The following is a 27,159-nucleotide window of genomic DNA, read 5'->3' on the forward strand; positions in this document are numbered from 1 at the left end:
GAGTGGTAGATGAATAGAAGATAGGAAATTTAAACAAATTCTTATTCATTTTATTTCCATTTTTCTGTCAAAAGAAAATAAGAGAAAATGAAGAACTCTGTCTTGTTTTTCCCTCAGTCCATGGCTCTTCTGTATCTTTGGTATCGACAGCGAGCAGTCTGTATAGCTCGGCTGAGGAGAAGCAGGCGCACGAGCTGAGGAAATTGCGGCGGGAGCTTGTGGACGCTCAGGAGAAAGTCCACTCGTTGACCAGCCAGCTATCGACAAACGTGAGTACAAAACATGTCGCCCCGATTATTATTATCGATAAAACACGCTCGACGCGTATTAAGTACCTGCTACTGTTCGCGTCGACCTCGGTCAGTAGTGTGCAATTTATACGTCGGTCTATTAAATTTACGTCATAGACAACAACGGATGTGTCTTGCGTCACGGCAAGACGGCTGTTCTTATTGCGAGAGCCGCGAATTGGTGCAAATAATTAATCGCAATTAATCGAACGGCAGATGGAACAGCTAGCTTTAGAACTTTAACAGCTTATAGTTCGCGGTACGGTTTAACGAGCAGATCCGACCAAACCTGTTGGTACAATTTTCTTTGTGGAACAGCCATATATCATTCGACCAACAGGCCGCACGCATTAGCGAGGCACATTTTATATTTGCTAAATGCGTTTGCACTTTATATAATGCGAGGTGGGACGAATTACGATAAAGGAAATTAATTGAGTAGAAAAACATCTTCAGTCGATATAGGCCTATTTATAAACAATTAATTATATATAACTAAAAGTGTGTTAAAAATTGTTTTGAATCTGATGATCCAAGTATACTTTTCTGTCTCAAAGATTTTCACAGATTTTTAAGTAATTAGGATTTCGCTGTTATGTTTTATTTGATACGTGGTTTTTTTCATCCTAGCAAAAAATGTTGTAGCTGTAATTGTTAGATACAAAAAAAGTCCTATGCAATTTCCTTCTAACTCCACTCGTTAAGGAATAATTGGCGATGAACGAATTAATTAATCGATCAATCCTGAAGTATTCAAGATAGAAGAAAATAGTATACGACCTTTTTTGCAGGTAATAGCAGTACCTATAACTTTTATTTGAAGCATTGTTCGAAATTTTACGAAAAAAAGAAATTTTATTTTCCCAAGATTTTGCCAACACGGTACCGTTTTCACAGTCCAATTCAGGTCTCATGAACTCGACTCGTATATTGTTTTTAAGTAGCCACTCCTAGGGTTAGTCATTTGATCAAGGGTCGTGAAATAAGAATCCCGAGTCCAGTTTCATTCATTTATTAATCAGACTTCATTAATCAGCGTACAATGAGTCGTCGATAACACATAAAATTATACAGCCGACTCAGCATCGACGAGTGTTTTGATTTCTATTTCTTACTTCGGTGGCAATATATCCTAGAGGGCGTAAAAAAGTACGGACTTTTTTGAACGACACAAAATCCCATAAGTATTTTAGTAATCTCTCTTCGACGATACGTGATTCCATCGGGTTGTAGGCTCCTTTGAGATGATTTTAAACTAGCCGCGTTGGTTCCGCACAGCGGAAGCGTCCGTATAGCTGAATGGCTGTTTAAACGAGGAAGATCAGTGGCCTCGGCCAATCGGACGCAAAGCGGCCACTTGCGGGCATCTTGGATCACCGTAGCGTGGATCGGTAGTCGGTTTACATTCAGTTTGAGCCGAGACGCGCTACTCTGAACGTCGAGGAACGCTCTATAACGCGATTCTATATACGCGCAAACGAGTCGATTGTTGTGTTCGATTCTCGAAAATCGGCCGGAGACCCGCGATTCGGTTTTAGTGTGTCATCAGATTATGTGAACGAACAACGAGTCGAATGTCAGTGTTCAATCGGCGTCTCACCGCTATCGAAGCTCGGATCAATGTGCCGGAGTCCAGCGACGCAACGTAGTGATCGAGGGAAAAAAGTAAATCGAATCGGAGTCGTTCGTTCCCAAATTTTTTGCGAATGCAAACGGTGACTCGATGACTTTCTGTCATTGTATGCGACTGGTAGATAATTTGGCTACCGTTTGTTTTACAAACGTATTATCGGCCGTTACGCTTTACTCTCGTGACACTTGCCCAGTTTGTTTACTGTTTTAACCCTTATCATCTCTGCATCAAAGTGGGAGACTTGATAAAAGATAGGTTCACATATCGTGATAGTATTTTTAAAAATACGAGCAGACGGATGTAAAATTATTTCTCTGACAATTTCCTTTTAATGAAGAAAGTTGTCATGAGTTATTGTAATATTGTATTAATGTTGGTTCGTAATGGAATAATTTATCAATACAAATTATTTATATTAATGGTAAAAAGTTGATGGCGTACGATGATTTTTAAAGCATGAGTACCGGTTGAGAAGGAGAGCGTCCGCGAGGGTGCTTGATAGGTGAGATACATATATGGTAGAAAAGAAGCTCGTCGTGGATCGTTCCTAGGAAACGATGAATCTACCCGAGTCATTTTTGCCCGAGTGCTATGTGCGACGGGTACATATCCGACATTCCCGCCGCGTACACCTCCGTCCGCTATCGCCGTGTCTTATTTTCTCTTCTTTATCTTTTTCTCGCGTTTCCGTTTCTATCATTGGTTGTCACCAGCCTATAGCTCGTCCCACAAACGATACTTCCAAAAATGAAACAGCAATAATCCTTGAAATCATTAACGATTACTTAATGAATAATGTCTTCGTCGCACGACGTTCAATTTTGTCAGATGCTACCTGTCCGTGCGTTGAAATCACTTGCACAGCATCCCCACTTCTCTAAAACTGATCTAAATGTACAGAAACAGAATGAGGTGTTAATGAAAAGAGTATCGTTTATTTCAAACTGATTCACGTAAAATTGATTGGAAGTAAATCAATGTTTGACTAGGCATCGCTAATCTTATGGGGCGTACTGTAGTCCGTTTGTCACTCGTGCGACCGTGCACAGAGCAAACCGCAATGAGCCTCGCCAACCGAGGAAAGAACTCTGTCTTGAACTCGGAACCTGCGGATCTTTCCGACCACCATTTCCATTTATAGTTATTGACGCCTTGTATGGACCTCGTTATGCCGATCGTCTTGCGAATCGAGGAGATAGCCTTTATTCGGTGATGTATAGTTGTCACTCGAGCTTGATCAATGTTACACCGACAGTCCTTAATATTGCCAGATCTGATGAGAGTTTATTAAAATGTTCCTTTGTCTATATAACATTTTTTAATGAATGTCTGTACATAAATTCAATCATATTAGACTGAATTTATATTAATTACACATTTGGTCATATGAGAATCTTAAGTTTTTTGTAAATCAGATGTTTTACGTAGTTTCTACTAGTATATTTATAAGATTTGAGGATTGGTCTTACAATTAGTTAGAACAGTAATTCGAGGTAATATTCTAGAAACCTAAATTCAGGTATGCAATTTGGAATTCTAATTTAAACGGTTACTCGTTTAATAGGCAGGAGTAATTAAAGTAACGGGTATCCTTGCGTTAGATGCACCTGAGCGGTTTCAATTATGCTATTTTAACATATAGAAAATAATTAAATATCAGTTTCTTGCCAATTTTACGAGTTCTGATGTTCGTAACAGTTCCATTCTATAAAATATAGCGCACGGAGTCTATTAATTAAAAAATCAGTAGAATATTGTACCAATTCCTTGGAAATTTATTATAAAAATTAGTTACATATTTAATCAACTTTCTTTTATTTAACGAAATTCAATTATATTTATCGCCCTCACGAATCGCTAGTAAGAAAAAATATTTAAGCAGAAAGTAGATTCTCATAAATTCATGAAAGTCGGATAAATGTTATAATTAAAGTACTATAATAGAGCAGCTGCGTGTAACGTTTCCATATATTCATACGCATAACAGCATATAATTTTCGATGAATCATTGCGAGCTGAAAATTCTTTTCATGATACAAACGCGTCCGCGTTCTCCCATTCGTTTTTGTACGTAATCGATGAAAAACATGTGCTTGAGGCTTAATATTATCTAATCTCTTTAGGAGAGGAAAAACGGAGAGAAGTCTAGCAGTCGGTTGTTTTGACAAGGTTTGTGTGAGGAAATATCGGCGACGGTCACGTATGTGGGAAAATGACTAATTATATCGTTCGCGCGTTCCATGTTTCACCATTGACAGTAGTTTGCTCGTAATCAAAATTCCAGTAGACGCCTATAGCCGGAAGCCAAACAACAGGTAGATACATACATACATACATAACTCACCGAAGCAGGACTTTCTAGCAGCTAGCACTTCGTCGTCGGAAGTGCGTCATGCAAGGCGCCGCACGGCCAATCTGATGTCGTACAAAAAAATCTTTGTGCAATTTTAAGAATTGTAATACTCACGACCTGAATCCGTCACGATCGATCAAACGCGTTTCATTCATTGACATGCCTCTTAATACATGCATTGAGTGGATCAAAGAGTAGTAGCAATCGTATTAGCAATCAGGATTTAATGTTAAATGATATTGTACTCACTTTCTTCATGTCGATAATCAGACATCGCCTTCTTCCTTTTTATTAAAATGTTCTGTGAAGAAAGTTAGAGGTTTGCACCAGAAAATGAAAGCTGTGAAAGTAATTTCACGTGACACGATTGTATCGTAATTTTATGATACTTTTAGGCCACGTTTTTTTTTATTATTCTCTCATTGTCGCGTACTGGTGTCGTAGCCTATCGACTGGGGACGTTTACTTAAAACTGTTTCAATTTTAATTCTTCTAAACAGAAGTTTATCACCTAAAGAGTAATGGTAGGAAACTAAGGGGAAAGTTCACAGATTTTATCGCTATAAGCGTCGCGATGATTTAGAGCTGCTCTCGGGACATGCATCACCAGATGGTTGAGTTTAGTGAGTCATCGAACTGTAAAAATTTATGATAGCGATTATTATCGAATTTACGTGACGGATCCCTTAAAGGATCGTAACGCGACTTACACAATACGTCGTAAAGCGGTAACGTCGTGGATTGTAATACGTTGTAAATGTGAAGTCTTAAACAAATATCTCTCTATAGGATCACTTCTAATTTATTTAACCATTTACTTCCTTCATTTCGTGTCACAGTCGATTTATCTTTTCTGACTTGAACTCGACGTTAAATACAATTTACAATCAACAATATAAAATTGTGTTTACTGTATTGCGTACAACACAGAACTTCTTTCAATGGCTGGATATCGTTTTCCCTGAACAAATATTCTAAAGGGAAGAGGATGGTTGCGCTCTTTTTCGTCTTTTCCACGCGTACCTTACAACCGGAGATTTACGGCCTCGGCTGACCCCACGCTTTTACAACTTCGGCTCGAATAATCGATTCCCCGGTCTTTAGGACATTCCACCACTCCCCGAGGAAAAAGTATACTTCTACTATTCTTCCGAGAGCGGTGCTCTTTCCATCTTCTCGGATTTTTCATCGGGTTGCTCGTAAATCCGTTCCGAAAACCGTTTCCTGATACCAGAAACTTTTCTGAAACATTGTCGGGAACAATGACCGCGATACTCTTCCACGTATTTTTACCATTCTTTGTACGGAAGCTCTTATTCGAACAAGGGATGATTTTAAAGACAATGTACCATAATTTACGATGTCTAAACCGTATAGTTTTGTACTAAGTATAGAATCTGAAAATTAACTTGATACACGAACAGTCGCTATCTATAATTGGATGATCCTCAATCTTTTTATGTACAGCACTCGATACTCTCTATCTACACGATGGAAAATCTGTTATCTATCGTCATTAATTACAATAAGAGTTTCTAGATGAACGATACGACCGGCAACAGCGCGTCGCCACGGAATATATTGCTGGCCCAGATACACGGCCTGTGAGGTGCCACAGGCTTCGACAAAGTCGCATTAGCAATTCCAGTGTATGACAACATTTTTCCTTACGATGTGTTCCGCGACGTTCATTCCACGCGTATTCGCGATTAATCGTCGACGTAATACCCAGACGCGATGTTACAACTCACGCGCCGGTTTCCGGTCTGTCCGGTAAGATTCCTCGCGCCTCTTTTTCCAAGGCGAACCTCGTCGCTTTCGAGAAAACGTAATTAGGAATCCGTTTACTTGGAAATCGTATCGCATCCAGAAAAATCTGATTCTTTACGTCTGTCGACTGCAAAGGCTCTGATCTCGACAATTTTGCTCGGTCTATTGAGAAAATTCGCATTTATTCGAAACTAAATAACTGAACATTAGAATCAATGTTAAATTTTATTATTAAAATTGTGTACAGTAAAATAAAAAACACGATTCGAAAGGCTCAAGCGATGCATAAAAAATGTACATGTGTCGCACTTTTTCCGGCCGTAGGAATGTAAAGAGGGAACAGATGTTACGAGACTTCGTTTTCATTGTCGTCTTGCAGCATCGTGCAACGGGTGTGGTTAATATCTGCAAATGTATGCGCGTCGCATAATTAGTCGCACAAAAATGTGCGTCGAGAGGAAGAAAAATCTAGGAGGCACATAATTTCGATTATCCCTAGGAGACCGATGCCTCCGGTGAACGAGACGCAATTTTCATTCGTCACGGAACGAGATGGCGGTATCGATGCAAATAGTAATGATGTAAGCCCACAAGAAGCCTTCCTGTCATTTTACAAAACCAGTTTATAAAGCTTCCTGGTTCTTCCTAGCAAAATATGAACAAAATATTTGTCATTCCTCGACTCTTAGGAATTTTTTAAATGTCACACAGTTAAACATATGTCTCTCTCGTTTCCTCGATACCTTCAAGGTTTATTGAAATACTACAAGGATAAATTTGGAGAAAGTACTGTTAGGGAGATTTGCAGAAAACTTAACAAACAGGGAAATTGCGATTAAATCATAAAATGGAGGACATCATAAAATAGAACTGTGAAATAAGCTACTCGGCGCTGTAGAAGAATTTAAGTTTCATGAAGTGTAGCTTAATGACATTTGCCGGAGAGAGAGAACAGGCGTTTAATATATTCCACCGCGACGACGCAACTCATATGTAAAAATGTCTGATTGAGGCTAGACTCCTCACCCTTCACCGGCTATAAACGGCTTCCCATTAATTTTTAACGAAGACTAATAATTTTTAATAAGACGCAATAACGGTGATCAATATTAATCGTTGCCCTCGATGGGACGCTTTGAAAATCCTCTTCCAAGTAATGGGCATTGTAAAATTAATCGAGTAACAGCGATCAGTCTTCTTTAGAATTGTTTTGTGTATATCTGTTAAAACATGTTCAATTAAAATTATTCAGCAATTAATATGTAGATGTAGCTCAGAAAAAAGAAGTTGACCATATTTTTCGCCGAGGCGCTATTAAAATTCACTGCATTTTGCAATAAAATTTTTCTTGGCCACACGTAATATCTGTATCCTCGATACGTCTGTCATTCGTGCGCTCACCTGAAAGGAATAAAGCGGTGAGACGCGTACATGCGTTATTTATGAAACGAGGTATCGATTGCGTTATTTCAAGCTTTGCACCGGGTCTTGGCGAAGTCGGACCGAGAAAATCGTCCGCGATATCGGCGCCACGTACAATAACGAGCGTTTCCATACGCTTTATTGATATTCCATTGACAACCCATTGGCACCCAGGGGCGCACAGCTCGCGGCACGACTTCATGAACTCGCCGCGAGACGGGAGAGACCGCGTGGGAGTTCCGTTAATCCATAGGAACCGAGCGAAGGCCTCCTCCACTGGCGCAGGAAGTCATAAACTCTAATTGTTACCATTGTTCCTTATCGAGAGGAGTGGGGGGCCGGCCCGGGCGGATTGTTAATTGCTCCCCTGTTTCTCAATCGTCGCGCCATGTCATTCCGATCGGAAAAACCGCGACTATGCGAAATTTTGGTAATTATCTTCGCCTTTCGAATTTTCCCTTCGCTGTTTCATTCCTTTAATTTTTCTTTTTCTCAAACACGTGTTATTCTATCGTTGGGCAGTATTTCGTCCCAAGTAAAATATTTTTTATTCTCTATTGCAACCTTAAGACAAATTTATTGCTAAAAAAATTCACATGATTTTGTACTTTGATAACTATGAAATACAGTGAAATCTTCCAAAGTTGAAGAACCATTGAACCTCACGAAAGAAACTCTCTGGACTCGCTGAGTGAGTCGTTTGAATAAAAAGTTGCTCGAGAAAAAAGTTATCGATGGTAACCAATAATAATAATGGGAAAAAGGAAGAGAGAGCTCTACGCCAATGGTGCGAAGGGTCTGGCCCGGATCCTCCTGGCTCTTCTGACACGAGTGTACCAGCTCAGGCTTTTATCGATGTTTTTCTTCCGACAGAGCAGCCCGGATTTCTTCTTTTCCTTGTGCACTCTCGCTGGCCTACCTCGGCCAGGTCCCCTTTTTTCGGTTCAGGACAAAATCGCTCTGTCCATGAATTAGACGGTCGGTTGTGCCCGTTGAAACCGAGCCGCGCGAAGTCGCAAGTTTCTTCAAAATCGCGACTCGCACTCGGCTGACCAATTACGCGAGAATCCGACCTCGAATTCTTTCGTTTTTCGCGACAATTCCTCGCCAACTGGTGTCTATACCACGAAGCAGCGTCGAGGATGTTCCGAGAATGCGAGCGGAATTTTAATCGAGGATATTCGAGCTTTCCGGACACTTTTTCGCTAGAAATTTAAGAAATTCAGTGAAAGAGATACTTCGATTTTTAATGTCCACTTCTTTTACGTTAAGCCACCTGTTCGTTCTCCAATAAGCAGCCTGGTAACTATAAATGATTCAAAAGCCGCCAGGATAAATGTTTCATTCATTCCACACACACTCGCCGAAATGCACACATGCATAGCTAATGACGATTTAACGTTTACGCATTTATTATCAGATTCGAAGCGAGGAGCTGCTGTTAGGTTTAATCGATTTTTTGTTCGTCATTGCTTCGCGCACTGTAAATACGGAATAACGAGTAGATCGCGGTGGTAGAACGAGGATGGCGTCGAGAATCAATGCATACCTTTGTCAATTTACTCTCTTATACTCGTGTCGGAAAAGGCCCGCGTCATATGCGATTTATAAAAGAAGCCTCGCGTATGCGTAGCTCACGGTACGCCCATTGTCCATGGATCATACACGATAAATCGATGTGAAAAGAAAACGTTCAGAAGGTTACTTTGACATCAAGCGATGATAAACGAGGAATGATTCGCGACGCGTTGGCAACGATAGGCTATTCCATCAAGCTCCTAAGTTCCTCCGACTAACGTAGACAGATGGAGATTCGTTTAAAAAATACATAAGTTAGAAATAAACAGATAAAACCAACATCATATAAAGAACTACATATTTAAGATAAATTAACGAGTCTAGACGATTACGAAGTTATTTATTTAATAGCTCGAAACCGGAAAAGATTTTTAATAGTCGTTCGTAAGTAGATCAACCTGTTAATCGCAAGTTAATTCGACTTTTATGACGCGCTAATTGACTCGTGCCGCGTATACTTACATGCAAGTGCATTAACGAACATTTTGTTGTCTCGTTAAAAACTGTGCCAACAATTTAGCCAATCAATCATGTACAAAACGAAATTATGTTTTAACGAGCTTTCGACGTCTACCTGTTGATTAATCAACAGTTGGTCAATTAATCTTGGACAAATCTTATTTGTAGAGAAGTGATAATTTCGTCAGGTAATTTTAATTCATTGAAATCACCGAGTCATAACTTATGTCGTTTCAGTTCTCTCCGTCAGTTGTCGAGTTGTGAGAGTAAGGGCGTATGAAATAAATGAAAATTTGCATAAGATAAATTTCGCCGGGATTCAAATAAGGGGGACCGTTGTCTTTTGGCGTTGTCAACGTTGACGGTGAACGGCATCGGTATAAGAATAAGTGTGACAATAATAATAACACTTCACCGTCCCCCGTAGTCGTCGCCGTCGTCGTCGTCGTCCGTAGGTTTAATTCGTCGACTTGGTCGCGCACATGCGAGGAATGGGCAAAGGCCACGAGAAGGCAGAGAGAAGAAGATCCCGGGACTTGATTGAAGCCAACTGGTCGACCAATCCCGTACCCGAGCTTATTAAAAGTCGTGCCGTTGTTTTGCCTTTTGTCTCTCGTTTTAATGCCCGGCATTAACTAGCCGCCTCGAACCCCGTGCGCGTTCGTCTTTGTAACCATTTCTTTTGACCTCCCTTCGGCTGGGTTTGTCCTTCTCTCTTGCTCCGCTTCTTAGCTTTTTGTCTCCGTGCCCGACAAAATGCACATATGGAATTTCAATTATCGAGCACCGTTAAAAAAAGTTACGAATCCTTTGATCAAATTCTTTTGTCCTCTTCTCAGTAAAAATGTCAATGGTACGATTTCTCTTCGTACAATTATTTTGCAACTCCTGCAAGGCTTGTGTGCGATGCAGTAATTTTGTTATATCAAAAATCGTGTAACGTTTCTGAGAAGCGTCGCGTCGGTCGAAGAATTTTAACAAGAGCCATTCTGCCTGAGACGCAGTAACGACAACGTTAATGTTATCCAATCTACATAATAATACGTTCTAATTATGTAAATACATGCATTGTTGAACGCGTCGGTAGTGCGCTGAAAGAATGAACCATCAGCCAATCTTTGATTATTGTGCAAATACATATTTTTTCCGGATTACATTTTTTTTTACCTGCCGATGACGTTCTTTTCGCGTGCCATAAATCTGACGAACCTTGTAAAATTCCGTTGATTACGTTATGAGATTCATACGTCATGATACACGCCGAGTTCCTAATAGAAACCGCACCTGCAACCACGATTGTCGATTAAATTCTTGCACGCTTATATTTCCTGGAAATTGTACTATTGTTGAGTAAATTTTTGTTCTCATTAAATTCTATAGTAGTTTGGAGTCGTTTTCTTAATATAGAACTAATGGAACTTTATTGATTAGTATCTTTCTCAAATAATTTATATGGACTGAAACAGTTTATGTGAATTTTATGGAAGTCGAAATTTAGGGGATGATTAAACACTAATCTTGGGACTAATAACATGTCAAGGATTAGCTAGAAAATTATATAGTATCTCTAGATCCAATTAAGTTTGATTTACTATTCTCGTTTATCACTATAATCAACCTTCACATTCTATTAGACAGTTTGATCTCCTAGTTATACTCGTGCGTTTAATAGAGAATTGAACTTCTCGCTTGCCCCATGTTATTATTGAAAACTTCCCAGCTAACGTACCACGGAATAGCTAAGAAATTAGAAAAAGACGAAGTAGATACATTTTTCACATTCTTTGCTCATCGTTATCGGGTAACATCTTAATGAAGTCGTGAGCGATTTTACAAAGGGGAGCTGTTGACCCCGTGGCGATTAACGAAATTCATGCGGTAGAAGATCGATCAAAACATGGGAAAGCTGCTCGTGATCTTCCTTGTTCTCTTGTAAACTATGCATTTTTCAATAAAACGAGATAATTGAACGACCGTATCAGATAATAATAAGAGGAAGTAATAAATTAAGTACAAATTCCATCTGATAGAAAAGTCAATAGTGAATATATGATTGACTACAATCTGCATATTAGTTACTCTGAAAATATCTGCAGCCAAGCCATGGTTATCGACTAGAAAAATGTTAATGCGTGCACACACTCGATGAAGCCCGTAGGTCAGTCTTACCTATAGGCTGTTGCTATTATCGTGAGAAAAAGTGGTAGGCGATGGGACGGAGAAAAGGGGCGAGAAAGAAACAGGAGTCGGTGCGTCGAGTTGTTTCATCCGGATTTCGTTTCACGTGGATTCCCGAGTTCTCCGAGGCGAATCGATGTTGCCCGCTCCGCGATACTCCCGACGATTCATCTAGAGTCTAGACGAAATATCATTTTAACTCGCAATTCAAACACTCTAACTGCTTCTTTTATACACATTGGCATCTAGTTTTATATTCGAGCCTTTATAAGAAATGGGAACCACGCGTTTTAAAAGCATTTGACCATCATTACTGATTCCAATTTTGTGAAGTCAGGTGTTCAGGGGTACAGGTGCGTCCGTTCAGCTTCCACGAAAAACGAAATGATTATTTAGTTCTCGTACGACGGAAGCAACGTGTAGGGTGTGTCCTCGCCGCAAACTGCTTCCGGCATTGCGATTTTAATTACAATTAACCGGCGCACGTCCCTTTCGTCACGCGTGCTACTACGCGTTTCCTTGATCGCGTTCTCTTTTTTTTTACCTACAACGCGTCGTTGTCCACGCCGATAAGATAATTTATCGTGCGTACCCAAGTACGAGCAGGGCGCACGATCCACGCTTTTTATCTCCTCGCTCGTTGAGACTCGTTATTAACTCGAGGAAGCATTCCAGGGCAGCTGCAACATGCGGCAGGAATCCGAAGCACGATGAAAAATATCAAAGACAATTTTTATAGACGATCAGAGATCAGCAAATGCCGTAATAACGTTAATAAAATTGTTAGAACAGAGTATTCATTTCCGCACCACCGTTTTAGAATTCATTTCATGACACAAAATCATTCTATAGATTCATTAAAAAACATCGGACGTAATATATGAATTGGATCGGTGTAGTTAAGACCTTAATTTTTACTTCAATCTGCGAAGCGATCGGTACTCCCGACACGTTTGAAAGACACGGAGGGATTAGCATGGAAGATGTTGGAATAATTTATTTAGTTAGAAATTCTGTCCGGGTGCCGAGTATTTTGCTCAAGTTAGCTGAATTCCCAAGTACCTTCTGCTGCTCCTTGGAACATTAACTAGCGATTACGCAATTCTATGTGCAACGCGCGACATTCGTGCGATCTCGTGTCAATTAATTCTAAATGTCGTTCTACCAAGGTCGAGACGTTTAATTAAATCGTCCTTTGAAAACAACTAATACAACAAAAAAGTAATACTTCTCATAAAAAGAGTCTACTAAAACATATGCATCAAAATACTCTAACGGGACAAGGTCGATTGATATCGTTCATTATTATTCTAGTAAAGTCTTGCTTCAAGAAAGCTCTACATTTGTCAAAGAGAAATTTGAATATGACCGGTTGAATTGAAACTGTTTAAAAGGGAGAAGAAAACGCCCTAACGATACGAGGAACGTAGCGTATCAACGTCTTCGAAATATTAATATTTATGAGCCTCTTCCTGCAAACAGAATGCACCTGTATGGCATGTATGCTCGTCCACGCTCGCCGAATGAACTCGTGTTCCATCTTTTTCATACAAGATTTTTTTGAACGTGTGCAATCATTTTTGTTTCTGTCGGGACGGAGACACGTTTTCATTTTTCCCCGGCTTGGAATTCTCGAACGTATAATTATGTGCAACGAATTCGTGGTGACATTAATTAAATCTTGGATTTGTAAAATAGAAATTGGCGACCCGTAATCTAACGGGAAAGCTTTAATACGGCAACTTGTAGCAAGTCCACCCAGTTATAGAAACAGTTTTGTAGAAGTGACGCTGCTAATGCGACCAAACTGGTTTATCAGGAACACTAATCGATACAAATTTATAGTGAACATAAATTGTACAGTGCACGTAAGTTACGCTTAATAGCTGTAGACACGGTGACAATATCTTTATCGAGTAAGTAGAGGAATTAATAACGTCCGTGACACGTGTCCTACGAAAGGACATGTGTCATAGTTAGCGAAGTTTCATGGTTAATCAATACCTCTGAACGTGAAACAAGCCATGGCTCGAAGTAGAATAAGTCTACATCAATGATAAAATCCATTAAGTCACGTATAAAAATCTTGTTAGTGCAAATTAATACAGAATTCGTTAGTATGAATTATTTCTTGCGAAAAGGATGAACAAAAAGTTGATTGGATGACAAATGTCAGGTACGATAATTGTTACGTGAAATGCTTAGCATTAACAGACTTGCAGTGAAAGATGATAAAAAGTACGTCGAATTATACTGGTGAATTGTATTATGACGTAGCTCGCCGCAATCAGGAGTCGTCTCAATTCAAGTCAACACGCGTCAAGAATTCATTTCCATCCTCTTAAATAATTCAACTGTTGCTCGTTCTCTCCAGCCACCAGGTAGTCGCATTAAAGTTGCAAAATGTGCTCAGCAGAAGAGTGGCCACTGGTCTCCATGCGGTTTTCGGGTCATCATTTTCAATCTTAACGGCGTGCTCTTTTCATTAAAACGCGTAGCAATTTGTAACGAAGATTGTGAACAAAACATTTGTAAAATGTTGTCTTAATCTGATCTCGGTTTCGTCCACATTGAAAGCATTTTCCTTTTAAAGATAATCGGATTGAAGATAAATCGAAAAGATTCCATAAGAATTATCGAAGCTGGTATGGAAATTAGCAAAACAGATGCATCATTAAACAAGGAACAATATTTCATTTGTCAGCCACAATTATTATTATACGTTTCTCTTGAACGATGAAATGAAAGTCCACCAGCTGGTTGATCGTTTTACGTGTCAACAAAGCGTTCCATTCCCAGCAGAAGTAACAAGAATGATCGTAATCTATGAACGAGATGCGAAGAAAATGAATATTCCGTTGCCGTTGAAAAATTAATGATCACCTAAATTTCTCTTCAAGGATAATAGAGGAAAATCGTTTTAATTGCGAAATCTTAATAACCGATCCATTTCTTTGTCGATAATTAGAAGCATGCAATGGTCGCATTTCTGAGAGAACTTTATTCAAATGTACGAAATGCACGCATCGTGCGATTCTGCTCTGAATAAGCGGTATTAAAAGCACAGGGCAATCAAGTTCACTGGTCACCAACAGTTTCTAATTTATTCCGTTTCTAACTGTTTCGTCTGCAACGCTCGCGTCTATTTAGTCGCCACAACAGAAATCGCTTTCTGATGCCGCTAGATTAATGATTAGTTAGTAGCATAAAGCCTCCTCTTAGTTGATCTAGGTCAGCGGCTATCGTTGTTACTGTCTAGAACTGGAACATGTACCTCGTGAACTCTTAACTCTCTTGCCAGTCCCCATAAGTATGCACTTACATTTATCGATGACTACGTTCTATAAAAAAACTTGCTGTGACCAACACTGGAGGATTAAATAATATCAAGCTAAAGACACGTATTATCTGCTGGTTATTTATCATCATTAAAATCACATCACTAAAAAGTTTTCGTTATTCCATTAATATGAATTAAATGTCTATTTGAGTGTTACAATTTTCTTCAAGTACTTACACGTATAATTGGTTCATTACGTCATGTACGAGACACAATTTCATTATCAGTGATACTGTTACAACAGCTGCTTTACAATCTTCCTATGTATACGTGATCTTCTTGAAACTATGCGAGCGTAAATACTGTACGGTACTGATAATTCTCTCATTACGGCGGTAGCATGTACGCGTCTACTATTACTCTTGAATTTCGTAATCGTACCTCGTCTTTGTTACGTAAAGCGGCTTGTGCGACACATTTTTATTTGTTCATTAAACGATGAATAGAAGTCTGTCGCGACAGCATCATCGCAATAGTATTCCAGCTCGTTCAACTTTAGTTGAACTGTATCCCTGCTATAAATATAACTAACCGACAATAACGGACGAATATGTGCATTGCTGTTAAATGTAAAATATTTTTATTATTACAATAATAGTTTTTCCACTTTATTTTTGAGGATATTATTATAATAATCTATTTTATCATTCTTAATATAATAATTATTTTTTATGTAATGACTATAAAGTAATCGTATTTATATCAATAGCATTTTCCTCATTATGTTTGTTCTTAATAACGACGTCTCAAGTAGGTACAGATTTTCCCAAGTGGCAAGTAGGCTAAAGAGAGATTAAACCTATTTCTCCATCCCAAAACTCCTAAGACTTCTTTCTTCCCGTTCACGGGTCGCTAAACTAGAAATTTCCTCATCATTATCTTCCGCTACCTCGTCTTTTAAGTAAAAGTGTCATGAGAGTATTTCTTATTCGCGAATCCAAACGAACGACTTCGTATTCGTAACAAGCAACGGATTGTTTCTACAGAATCGTGTCACTGCACTTGGTATCTCAGTGAGAAGTGAAAAACCAGAAAGACATTTATGTGATGTTGGATGATTCTTGTTTTATCAACAAAACGCATCGCATTCGAAGGAAAAATTATTAATTGCAATCTGAAATGAGAGGACACGTGTTTTAAGAACTTTTTGAAGATTGTGAGGTTTTACTGAAGAGGAAACAGGCTTGGATGTTTGGAAAATGAGTAAAGGATCGTAGGAGGATCGAGTAAGGCTAAGAGCATGACGAAGACTCCGTGGTAAGCTACACTCGATGGATCTGAACGTGTGTTCGCGTCGGGTTCACGACGGCTATGCGACCATAAGGTCGAGGGGTCGCAGCAGGCCTCGAGCCGTCTATAGATCTGACTCCGAGGAGCTCCTGAAGGAAGCCGGTGGCCCATACGCGCTGCCGCAACTATCGAACTTTCCACTGGCTGCGAACGATTTGCAGCAAGTGCCGAGGTGGTCCGATTTCGGCAACGACTGCTATCTGATCGAGAATTATGGGACGCTGCGGGGCTCGAGGAAGGCGGGTCCGCTCGAGGAACGGAAACCGGTGACCTTGAACACGTTCAGCAAGGTCGAACAAGGACGCGGTCAGGCGCAAACCAACGATGATGCGCGAGTGAACGGTCAAGGACAGCTGAACACGTTCGCAGTTAGGAATGGCTCGTGCGAGAGGAGACAGGATTTCGCCGCGCAAAACAACGGAGGAGCCGCGGAGGATCGCGTTTACGATACAGTACCCGTGGAAAATTGCCGGGACACTCTATGTTCTTTTCGATCGAGAAGGAACGCGTTCAAGGGAAACGAGTTTCACGGCACTTCGAAACGGACCGATCGTTTCCAAGCCAATATCAGCGATTTGAATACATTCGAGAGCCTCGAAAACTTTGCCGGTACTTCGGATCGTGTTAGGGATGATGGAAGGAGGTTCGAAATTGGCAAATGCGAAACGAAGTTCAGGAAAAATTCGATCGTTGATAGTAAAAAGGTTAATGGTACCAAAGACAGGCAACCCATTTACGCGGTTCCGAATATTCTGGCGAAGTCGAGTCGCCGCGATCGTCGGATCGCGATCGTCGATGGGAATTATGTCCCCAGCGGTGATCTGTATCGCACCACGGCGAAGTATATCGAGGACATTAACAGGAATATCGCGGAGATCGACAAAAGTTACGAGGAACTGAAGTCGTCGTCGAGCTCGAAGAACTCCGCTTACGGAGTGATCAATAAGATCGCTAAAGGAGAGCTACTCGATCGGCCGTGCAATCTTTACGGTTACACGAGGAACCGAGACATGGCACCGATGCCACCCATATCCTCCGATTTCGGTGAGAACTTCGATGAGAGAACTGAGAAGCAAACCGACGACAAATCTGAAGACGGTATCCAACTTTTCAAAGCTCGACCGAATTCCTTTGGGAAGCTCCCACCTAAATTGCAGCCGAGATCGTCCTCCATCGACAATACCTCCAGACACTCGACGGGATCCACGACGACTTCCTCGACCAAATCCAGCGAATCGTTGTACGCGATCAGCGAATCGTTGTCGAGCGATATTCACCGGAACGGTGAACTGAGGTCTGGTCTTCAGAACGGTGTGAAAAGTTTGATTAATTTCAAGCAGGATCCACCAAGCACGGAGGGGTCCGACGAACTCGAATCCAAGGACGAGATGTCCTCGACCGACGACGACAGACCGTCGATCGTCCGATCGGTGGATCGATTGCCAGTCACCAGCGCGATTCGCAAGAATCGCTCTAGAGTCGACTCTACGGACAGATCCTGCTTGAAGAAGGATCGCATTTTGACGATGGGCAGGTACGACGGCATTCATCGAGCGAACAGCGTGATCGACAGGAACGCCGCTGATTCGCAATCGAAGTCGTACGGGAATAATTGCCTGGAGAGGAGGTACGATACTTTGCCCTCCCGCAGATCGAGGGTCTCCTCGAGACCTCTTCACAAATCGAGCGAAGACGTCCTCGACGGTGAGCGACCCGTTCGCGTCAGATCGTCGTCCTTAAACAGACCCTGCGCCAGTAACATCGACGTCAGCGACCGGAACCACGAGCTGTTCGACAGCCGGCGGAGTTTCGAGCATTTCGTCAACGGGACCAGCAGAACGGTTCCTCTTTACTTGATGGACGCCACAGACGTCATACTGCAAGCTCAGTTGGAGAGAGCCAGCCGCAACTTTCAGCGGCAAGATCAGTTTCCGAGGTCGTCGTACGGCAGAACTAGACACAATTCCCTGGAATCGGAAGAACCGGAGGACAAAGGGAGCGACGATAATTGGCACAGCGGTTTCGCCACTTTGCCTAGAAGGGGTAATCTCGCGAAGGATCAGAGTTGTAACGATCCTCTCAGACGGCTGTCCGGTAACGTACCGATCTTGGAGCCGCTTTACGAGCACGCAGTCAGCGATCCGGTTAAACCGAGGAGCGCGGAGAACGTCATACCTTGGTGGGAACTGGCGACGAGGAAGTACAGGCATCAAAGCTGCCCGTCACTGCAGGTAACGTGAAGGAGAATTTTGTTACTCGTGCGGCAACGTGAAAACTTAATTTCATGCAATAACGCGTAATGAACGTGGATGGTCATAAATCTATTTTTCTATTGTATTTACCTAATTCAAATATTGATACGATGAAAAATGTAATGACTTTGAAAAAATCGGAACAGCTACTTATCGTTAGACACGATCTAAGTAGACCTATTCAAGTCACGATGCCACTTAAGCATACTGCGCGCAAATTGTTAGATCCATTCGATTGGGTTCATCGATCTTTCTTCGCACCTTTCACGTGTCAGCGTGCATCACCGACGTTTCTAATTATAAGAGAGCTGTTTGATGAATTACGCGACGGGCACCCGAGCTTGAGGACGTCGGAGTTGCACGATCGCTGATCTTTTCAGGCTTCAACGGTACCTACCTACGGTTATTAATGCCGTCGCGGCAAAAAAGGATGCCGATCATTGCAAATTATTTTAATTGCGATCTTAATCTAACGCGGTGAAAGCAGCCGGATTCACGGTGTAGTGATTTGTAACATACATTTACGGAATATAACGAATGAATCGCATAACGCGCTCGAAAAAGCATAAAAATGTTTCGATGCTTAAAGATGATTTATTAAGTTTGATTAATTGAAGATCGTATCGTTCATTAATTTCAAATATATGACAGAGGGTGATATTTAATATCAGTAATCTGATCTTAATAAAGCATCGTTTAGTATAATTTCAACATGCTAATTGGATTATACCAATAATAAAAAATTGGGGAATAAATTTTTCATTTTATACAACAATATTTTATTGAATAGCTTAATTTGAGGAATGCCCTCGCTAATTCAGCTTCATGCAGATTATTCAATATGTTTCATGCAAAGAATCGCGAGCCACACGATTTGAATGGCGAGAAGGAAAAGGAAATGAATAAATTCGAACGCGGCCACTCTTGATCGTCAAGACGGTTCTACGTGATTTATTTTCGCCTTATGTCACTGCGTTAAACTGCTGCGGGTAGGTGGGTAGGCCACTCAAATAATAAATTCGATGATAAGACGTCACGGGTGGAGCCGTCAAACGAAATTAAAGCCGAGCAAGCGCATACTATTGAACCATTAGAAAAGACGATGCGTAATAAAGCGTAGGTCGTCGACAATGCCACTCGTGGTCCACGATTGAATAATTATGTACTCCCCAACTCTCTCTCCAGTATCCTCTTTAAACTCGGTTCTCCTTCGAGTCGTGCCCTTTTTGGGCTCAATGACGTCGATCTGATTTTACGACTTAAAAATAACGAAAAGCTGCTGCCATGATGTGCAAATATTAAAATTCTTTACTGACAGTTAAACGTTTTTAGCTGAGTTAAATAACTACCTGCGCAAGGATATTTCCTTTGTGAATGCAGTCCAGTTTTTATTGCGGTGTACTATAATTTACTTTCTCTTCGATGAATAATATACGTTCGAAGCAAATCAAAAGAATATGAATAACAGATTCCGTACGCTCTAGTAGAACAATGTGTCCATTGAAAGAAATATTTTATGTGGTACATAAAAATTGAGCAGTTTATTTCCTTCTGCTCTTAAAGGGAGCTCTGAGAGTTCAGATTTTTTATTACAAAAACAATTTGTAGTTGCAATTTACAGACAGTAAATATTCGCATTAGAAAGCGGGATATAGTTTGAAGAACGCTGAAAGAAGGGAATGAAAGAGTAAAGGGAGGAGATTTTCCTAAAACATCTGTTGAGTGTGTTGCGACATAAACGTGGTCGTATTTGAAATTCACGTCACGGCGTCTTCTTTGAAACGTGACTTTCGTTTCAAAAACTTCGTAGTTCGTAGGATTGTTGTTTGTCCGCATGTCTCCTTGTCCGATACGAAGGGACGGTAAATCAACGCCTAGCCCTTAGGCGTAACATGGTCTAGTAGCCAGCATGTGGACCCTTCTCAAATTTTTCTTCTGCATGAAAATTCCATATAGCAGCGGCAGGTAGTTGCCCTAAGAAAACATCCACACCCTATTTTCTGGTGCATCCACCGATAATCAATCTGAAAACTGACGATACGCCCCTCTGCTCGCAGATGTTTCTATTTTTTTTATCTACTCAAATATTTCCATTTCTCAGTGCACTGATTGGCCGGATTTCCCGTTGAACGATAAGTTTAAGCCCATTATCTAACGGTCCGGTTCAAGGCAACGTGTAAACTCTGTTTCGTGTTTTATTTCTTTTAGATTAGAACTACATTAGAAATTAATCCTCTGTCTTACTTCTTGAGAACTTTGTCCAAGAACTAGCTTAATAGTTAATGGTAGTTCGTACAAATAAATTTCTTGATGGTACCGGTGGCTCCGAAAATGGGCTGGAGCGAAGAACTCTCGCTTAGAACAACCTATTCAATTATCCGCGTACACTCGAAACCTCTTTGCTACCACTTGTAACTCTACCATAGAGTGCATTCTCCTCGGCACTCCAACTTCTTCTCCGAGAAATGACCTTTCGTCCACTTTTTCAAATTACAGCTACTCTATTATTTCCATCTTCGACCCACGACGAGGACTATCCTGTGTCTGCGTCGATTCCTCTCTTAATTGTTTCCGATTTGTACAGAAATAATAACAAGTGTCTACGAGTCTTGAATAAAATTAAAACAATTCATCAATTATTATTTTACAACACACTTATTGGTTTAAACCTTATTATGATCTTTACTCAAGCTTAAGTAAGTAAAGTTAAGTACTGAGTAAGTAAGGTTGAGTAATTTCCATTGGAAATTGTGAACCGTTGTGAGCTTAACTAAGCAGATATACTAGGAAGCTAAAGGACCTGCATAGGCTCTATATTTTCCTTGACGGCCTGTAGGTCGGAACGTTCGCCACCACATGGGGTGAGGGAAAGTCGAGAGCGTATAAAACTGTCGCTGGAATTTTGTGGTAAACCATTTCACTCGCTTAGGGCGCGTTGGACATCGGGTCCTGTTGTAAATGTCCTTAACTCCCCCGCAGGACGGAGATTTATAGTTCCGTGGCTCACTTAAACGTTTTAGCCCGATATTGAGTGCAAGCTGTGTTCAGTGGTGCAGACCCTTTCTTTTCAAGAATTCGAAACGTAGTAAAACATCTGATAATATCATGTATACAAATTTGTAGATAAACGGTGAACGAAAACATGTGTAACACAGATTATACTTATAATAGTAGTTGTGTGTATAATTGTATACCGTCTGTTATCGTTCTTTTAATAGTCGTTTCGTTCGTTTCTTCTGTTTCCTACGGGGGGAAGGGTTAAGCTGGATGAATCCATTAGCCTAGGCGCTCTAGCAATTTGAATTATTTCCACGGTGCCCCCTTTCCGTCGTTCTCATATCGTAAATGCCTTCACGATGCTTGTAACCGCACGACTGCATCTGCATGCAAGCAGCATTTTCACTCACGATTCGCACGCCAACGAAAAAAAGATTCGCATACATAAATTGTTCGAACGACCGCGTCGCATCGCACCGGCCGGCTCCGGGGGCCGAAGATCATCGCGCGTTCAACCAAAGTTTCTCCTTCCTCTTCGTCCACCGCTCGTCGTTTTGTTTATTACATCACGTCGGGGGCAACTATAAGATGGTCATCACGCGTTCCATGTAAATATACACGCCCACGATTTGTCCCTTCTGTACTTGGCTTGAAACGGGGCTGCTTTGTGCCTACCTGCAATTTATCTTTCTGTACGAATTCTGAAAAGGCTAAGCCTCACCGCCACCTTTTGTTTGTATATCAAGATTAAACACAAGAAAAAAGCAATACTTAATGTCGTACGATTTTCTAAGTTCATAACTCTATCTTATTATGTTATAAAGATGCAAGCACGGTGGTAAACGATTGGCTCAGCTTTAAAGAATAGCTAAGGAACACGAGTGAAAGACATAAAGTATGCTGACAATTCAACGAGGCGATAAAAAGTAGGCACGTGTGGAAGGGAAGGTCATACGTGCGTTGTAAAATTCAACCACCGTTCGCAAATGCGTCGCGCGTGATGCGATCGCGTTAAACGCGAATGCGGCTGATTTGAATTCGAAGTCTCGACGACGACGTAACAAGTACGAGGATTCGGTATGAGTTACGCTATCGACTGTGTTCTTTTTCACGCTAACGAAACGTGTTATTACTCGGCGGTATAAGAATTTCAGTCGCGTTATACCGACGTGGAAAATAAACGGGGACGAGTTACCGGGCTTTCTGATGGCTAGACAAATTATACGTATATAGGAGTTTGTAGAAATTATCTTACAGCGAGCATGTAATGAGATTAAACCAGTAAAGTGAGTTGCGCGCAGGCATTAGTTTTACGATCTAAGATACCGTCGGGGGATTATTATATATTTGCCTTCTTTTGTTAAACGTATTCGTCATGCAGCCTGTTTCCTCATTCGCAGTGCGAGTCTGCAGCTTCTTTTTACCCTGTTAATCATGAACAGAGCTATCGTTCGGATGCACGCGGTATCTTCAGGAGAGGCTTCTTGCGGATAGTAGAGGTCAAACGCGGCGCATTAGCACGCCCAGAGAAAGTTGGAACAGAATCGCGAAAAGCTTATAAGAGGATTATAATGCCTCGAGGTTAATGGAACGTTGAAGCATCCGTTTTCTGCATGCCGTATCGAATAAACTCTAAAATCTCGTTTTTTCGCGGTAAGAAATGAGAAGCTTCTCCCGCTATCTGGCAGTCGTTTCGGTGATTTCAAGCGAAGAGGAGGATTTTCCGCGTTTTAATTGAAATTAACGTTAAGTTCCTGCTATGCGTGCAATTCTAGTCAAGAGGAATTATCTCAGAACTCTTAATTGAAAGATATTGCGCGAACCCACGAATTGTTGGTATGCGTAAGTTAAAAGTACAGGTAGTTCCAGTGTTTCAAAATATTAAACTGTAATAACGAGGTCTGCCTGATCCCATGGAACGAGTCTGTTTTAATAAGCAGCTTAAATAAACATTTTTGTCCGTGGCTTCCATCTTGCACTCGGTATGTATGAACTTTCTAATTTAGCGTTTAATATCATGCCTACGGTAATATCGACGCAAGTGGATTATAACGCGCAAACATCGTATATCGAAATTTCCGCCGTTCTGTTGGTCTCGTCGTTTTATAAGCAACGAGAAATCGATTTTTACTTTTAACTCTTCCTGTTTACTCAACTCCTCGAGTCAAGTGGCAGAACGATTCTCGATCGAACAATTGTCCCACGAGAGTAGATAAACTGAAATGAGGATCGGGCTACTCTTTTTACCATAGTCACAGTTGAAAGATTCGAGGAACGAGTCTCGCGAGAGAAAAACTATTCCTCGTATCTTTAGCGACCGAGTCTTACCACACGTACGCCACGATAACCAACCGCTCCCGCGCGAGCAGTTGCATACACGCTCCTCCGGGTGCATATACTGTTTCGCGATGGGGAATCGTTCCTCTGCGGCCTGGGAACTGTTAGCCCAGTTAGCTCGGGTCGTAACGCTTCGGGGATTATGCTATGTTCACATCGCGTGTTATCTGGTTTCGTATTCCCGGTGAGACACTTGTACGGAAGGAGAAGAGGTACGATCCATTCAATACTCTTTCCCCTTTCCCGGTTTTTCAACCGACGTTGCATGAAACTGGGCGGCGGTGGGATGCTCCGTGAGGACTCGGTGAAAGTTGACGAGAACATCGGTTTAACGAGACTTTCCGTTAAACAGAGTCTCTTCAATTTCGGTTCGTTCCCCTAAAACGCGATTGCAATTGAACGATTATTGACGGAGCGTGCTGCGAACGTTCCGTACAGTAGACGAAAACGTGAAGGGAAAGGCGGTTAGATTAAGAAAACAGATTATGCGAAAGAATGTAACTGTACTTTCTATATTTTTTATGATACCGATAGAAATTGGTATCGATTATAATCAGTAGAAGTTTACGCAGTTCTTTTTTGCTCGTGCCGCATTCTCGATCAATCTCTTTCGTTTTTCTTCAAATATTTCATCTAGTCATTATCTGGATGCCAGACATAATTTTCTATGATAGTAATTAGCCGTCTCTCGTTTGAAGCGATAAAAGGAGAGTTCATTGGAAAATTGCACAATAACTTAACGATGTGCAAACACTTTTTGTAGCCGCTCTAACTTTATTACAAATGAAGACACACAGGAGGCTATACTATAGTGGCCATTGATACAACCGTGCGCGCATACAAAGGAGGGTATTTATATTCCAGTCGAAAGATTTTCTCGTTGCCGTGGTGGATTAAAGGACTTTAATATTCATGCCTGTGAATTTCCTCCCCTCGAAAATAACAGAAGCCCTCGGCGGGCAACACCGACGTGGACTCCTTTAAGGGAAACAAGGCACGTCACTGTGCAGAACGATGCGTTTTACTTTACTTTACGCGCATCGTCGGCACGTGCGTTTTTGCCACCGCGGCTTCCGGTCCGGTTTCTAGACCCAGCCGGCCTCATCTCTCGGCTCTCTTATAACCCTTCATCAAACCCGACGCACGAGGTAAAATTAAAACACTTCTTTCGACCGAGGGTTTTAAATTATAAGAATTTTAAAGTAAACGTGTGCGCTGTTTCCATCTTAATTAGTAAGGATCTCCACGTGTGTACCTTCACTTAGTATTCATTTGTAGCATTGGTGCGTATATTATCCACGCCCACAGAATGTAGTATGGAATCGTTCAGAGTCAAAGAACGGTTAATTGAGATAAACATTTGATTTATATTGTTTTTAAAACGTTCATGTCTCAGTATGAATACTTAGTGGCAAAAGATTAAAACACCTACGGTAAACGAAGAAGAACCATGAATATAGAAAGATAATTAAGTAACGTTCTGTCGTCATTAACCGCTATATTACAGATGGAATACAGAGATAAGGGGTTATTACAATGTAACAAATCTTGAAACTAGAACCTATATGAAGATATTGCCATCTTCTAACTTTATAATTAGTTTTATCAGTACAATTTCATCAACGTTGCAATTACATCTAAGAAGAACGTGTCCTTTAAGTCGTTTTAATACATTTGAATACATTTACATACACTTATCTTTATATTCGTCTCCTCTATTACTTCTGATTCTGGTTATAATTACCTAAGTTCTTCCATCGATATATATTAGAACTCAATAATTTTTGCAGAGGAAAAAAGTTGACAATAATTTCGAATCTCGGTATTGTAAAGAAAGATAGAAAGAAAAAATATCAGTAATTTCGCGCGTATTTATAGCTTTCGTTTTCAATGGAAATCGTTTGCTGAGTATCGTCACGGTTAATAACAACGCACGCACTCTCAAGAGAAAGAGAATAAAATGTTATACGTACTACGTGTTTCGAATATCGATGGCTTGCATCTACTTACGAATTACAACGTGACTCATGTTCGCATGTATGCGTATATGGTTGCAATTAGCGGTGGATCGCGCGAAACATCGTTTCACCCTCCCTATACTTATTCAGCTGACTGAGTTGCGTTCACAGTGAACAACGTTTAATTCATCCCGGAGCCGATGGATCTCGCCTGTAATCGATGCCTTTCGCCGAATTAAAGGGCAGACCGACAGGGTATCATTAAAAAATGTCTCTATACGTTCGCGTCCTTTCCTCTCTCTCTTAAATTGTACAAACATTCTGAAAAGATTGCTCTTTCGACTGATGACAGATTATTTATTTATTTCCAATGACAGTTCAAATAAAATTATTCCGTATCTAAATAGAACTCGAACAAGACTCGTCGGGTAGAAATAAGACGACCTAAAAGCATCTAGCAGAGAATTTTTAATGTCGAAAGTGTCGATAACGCTATCGTGGCTGGTTTCTCGATATACGACTCTATTATTTTTCATGCTGCATATACAACCGAGTACGTCCTACGCGATGTACGTCTGATTAGTAAAAATTGGCGCTGATTTACTTCGTACAATTAGGAACAGCGTACAGGATTCGTCGTGAATCGAGGCGAATCGTAATAAAACCGCGAAAGAGAACGGTGAAAGATGATCTACGAGCTGGTCGTTCACAGTCTCCTGTATGTATATTAGTATGTATATCAGTATGTATATTAAGGAGGACGGTGGGAAGTTCTATACGATCAGAGATCAATAAATTACCATTTTTTCAAGTGATCACGTGTTGCGAACATGGTACAGAGTAATATTTGAACAGTAATTTGTTAGGCTTCGAATTTCATTGTTCAAACAGGACAATATTTGATTGATACCGATGATTATGATTTATACCCGGCGTAAACTAATTTTTATCAATGACAAATTGCCGACTGCCCGCGCCGAGACACGGACCCGACCACGTAGATGCGTCTGTACGCGTTGGCGTCGCGTGCCGTTGAAACGTAAACTCGTAAATCGCTGACATCAGGAGCGACGATCGGCCGTGGGACGTTTATTAAACGTAGGAGTTGGAACGATCGCGAGAAGAACAGATTAAAGTGCGAACGATGTACATACATCCACTTGTTCCACTGCTCCAATCTATCGAGAGTAAATCCATATCGTACCAAAGTTTTATAGAATCAGTAGATTCTTTTAATTAAAATCATATTACATATATGTTGCGACAGAGTTATCTCGCGCTTAATTACCGTTTCCGGTAGAC

The 27,159-nt window shown here is 40.9% G+C and overlaps 1 protein-coding gene across 5 annotated transcripts in view; it reads left to right on the forward strand.

The window, feature by feature from the left end:
• The window catches only part of sick (sickie), a 127,015-nt gene that overhangs the window by 90,632 nt on the left and 9,224 nt on the right, over positions 1–27,159 (forward strand). For all 5 annotated transcript variants that reach the window (XM_018020140.2, XM_018020142.2, XM_018020141.2 and 2 more), the window contains one exon: positions 118–269. In XM_018020140.2, the coding sequence (XP_017875629.2) occupies positions 118–269 (152 nt within the window). The remainder of the gene's footprint in view (positions 1–117; positions 270–27,159) is intronic.

This window comes from Ceratina calcarata, unplaced genomic scaffold, assembly GCF_001652005.2.
Source record: "Ceratina calcarata isolate Rehan_Ccalc_2016 unplaced genomic scaffold, ASM165200v1 scaffold218, whole genome shotgun sequence".
Lineage (NCBI taxonomy): Eukaryota > Metazoa > Arthropoda > Insecta > Hymenoptera > Apidae > Ceratina > Ceratina calcarata.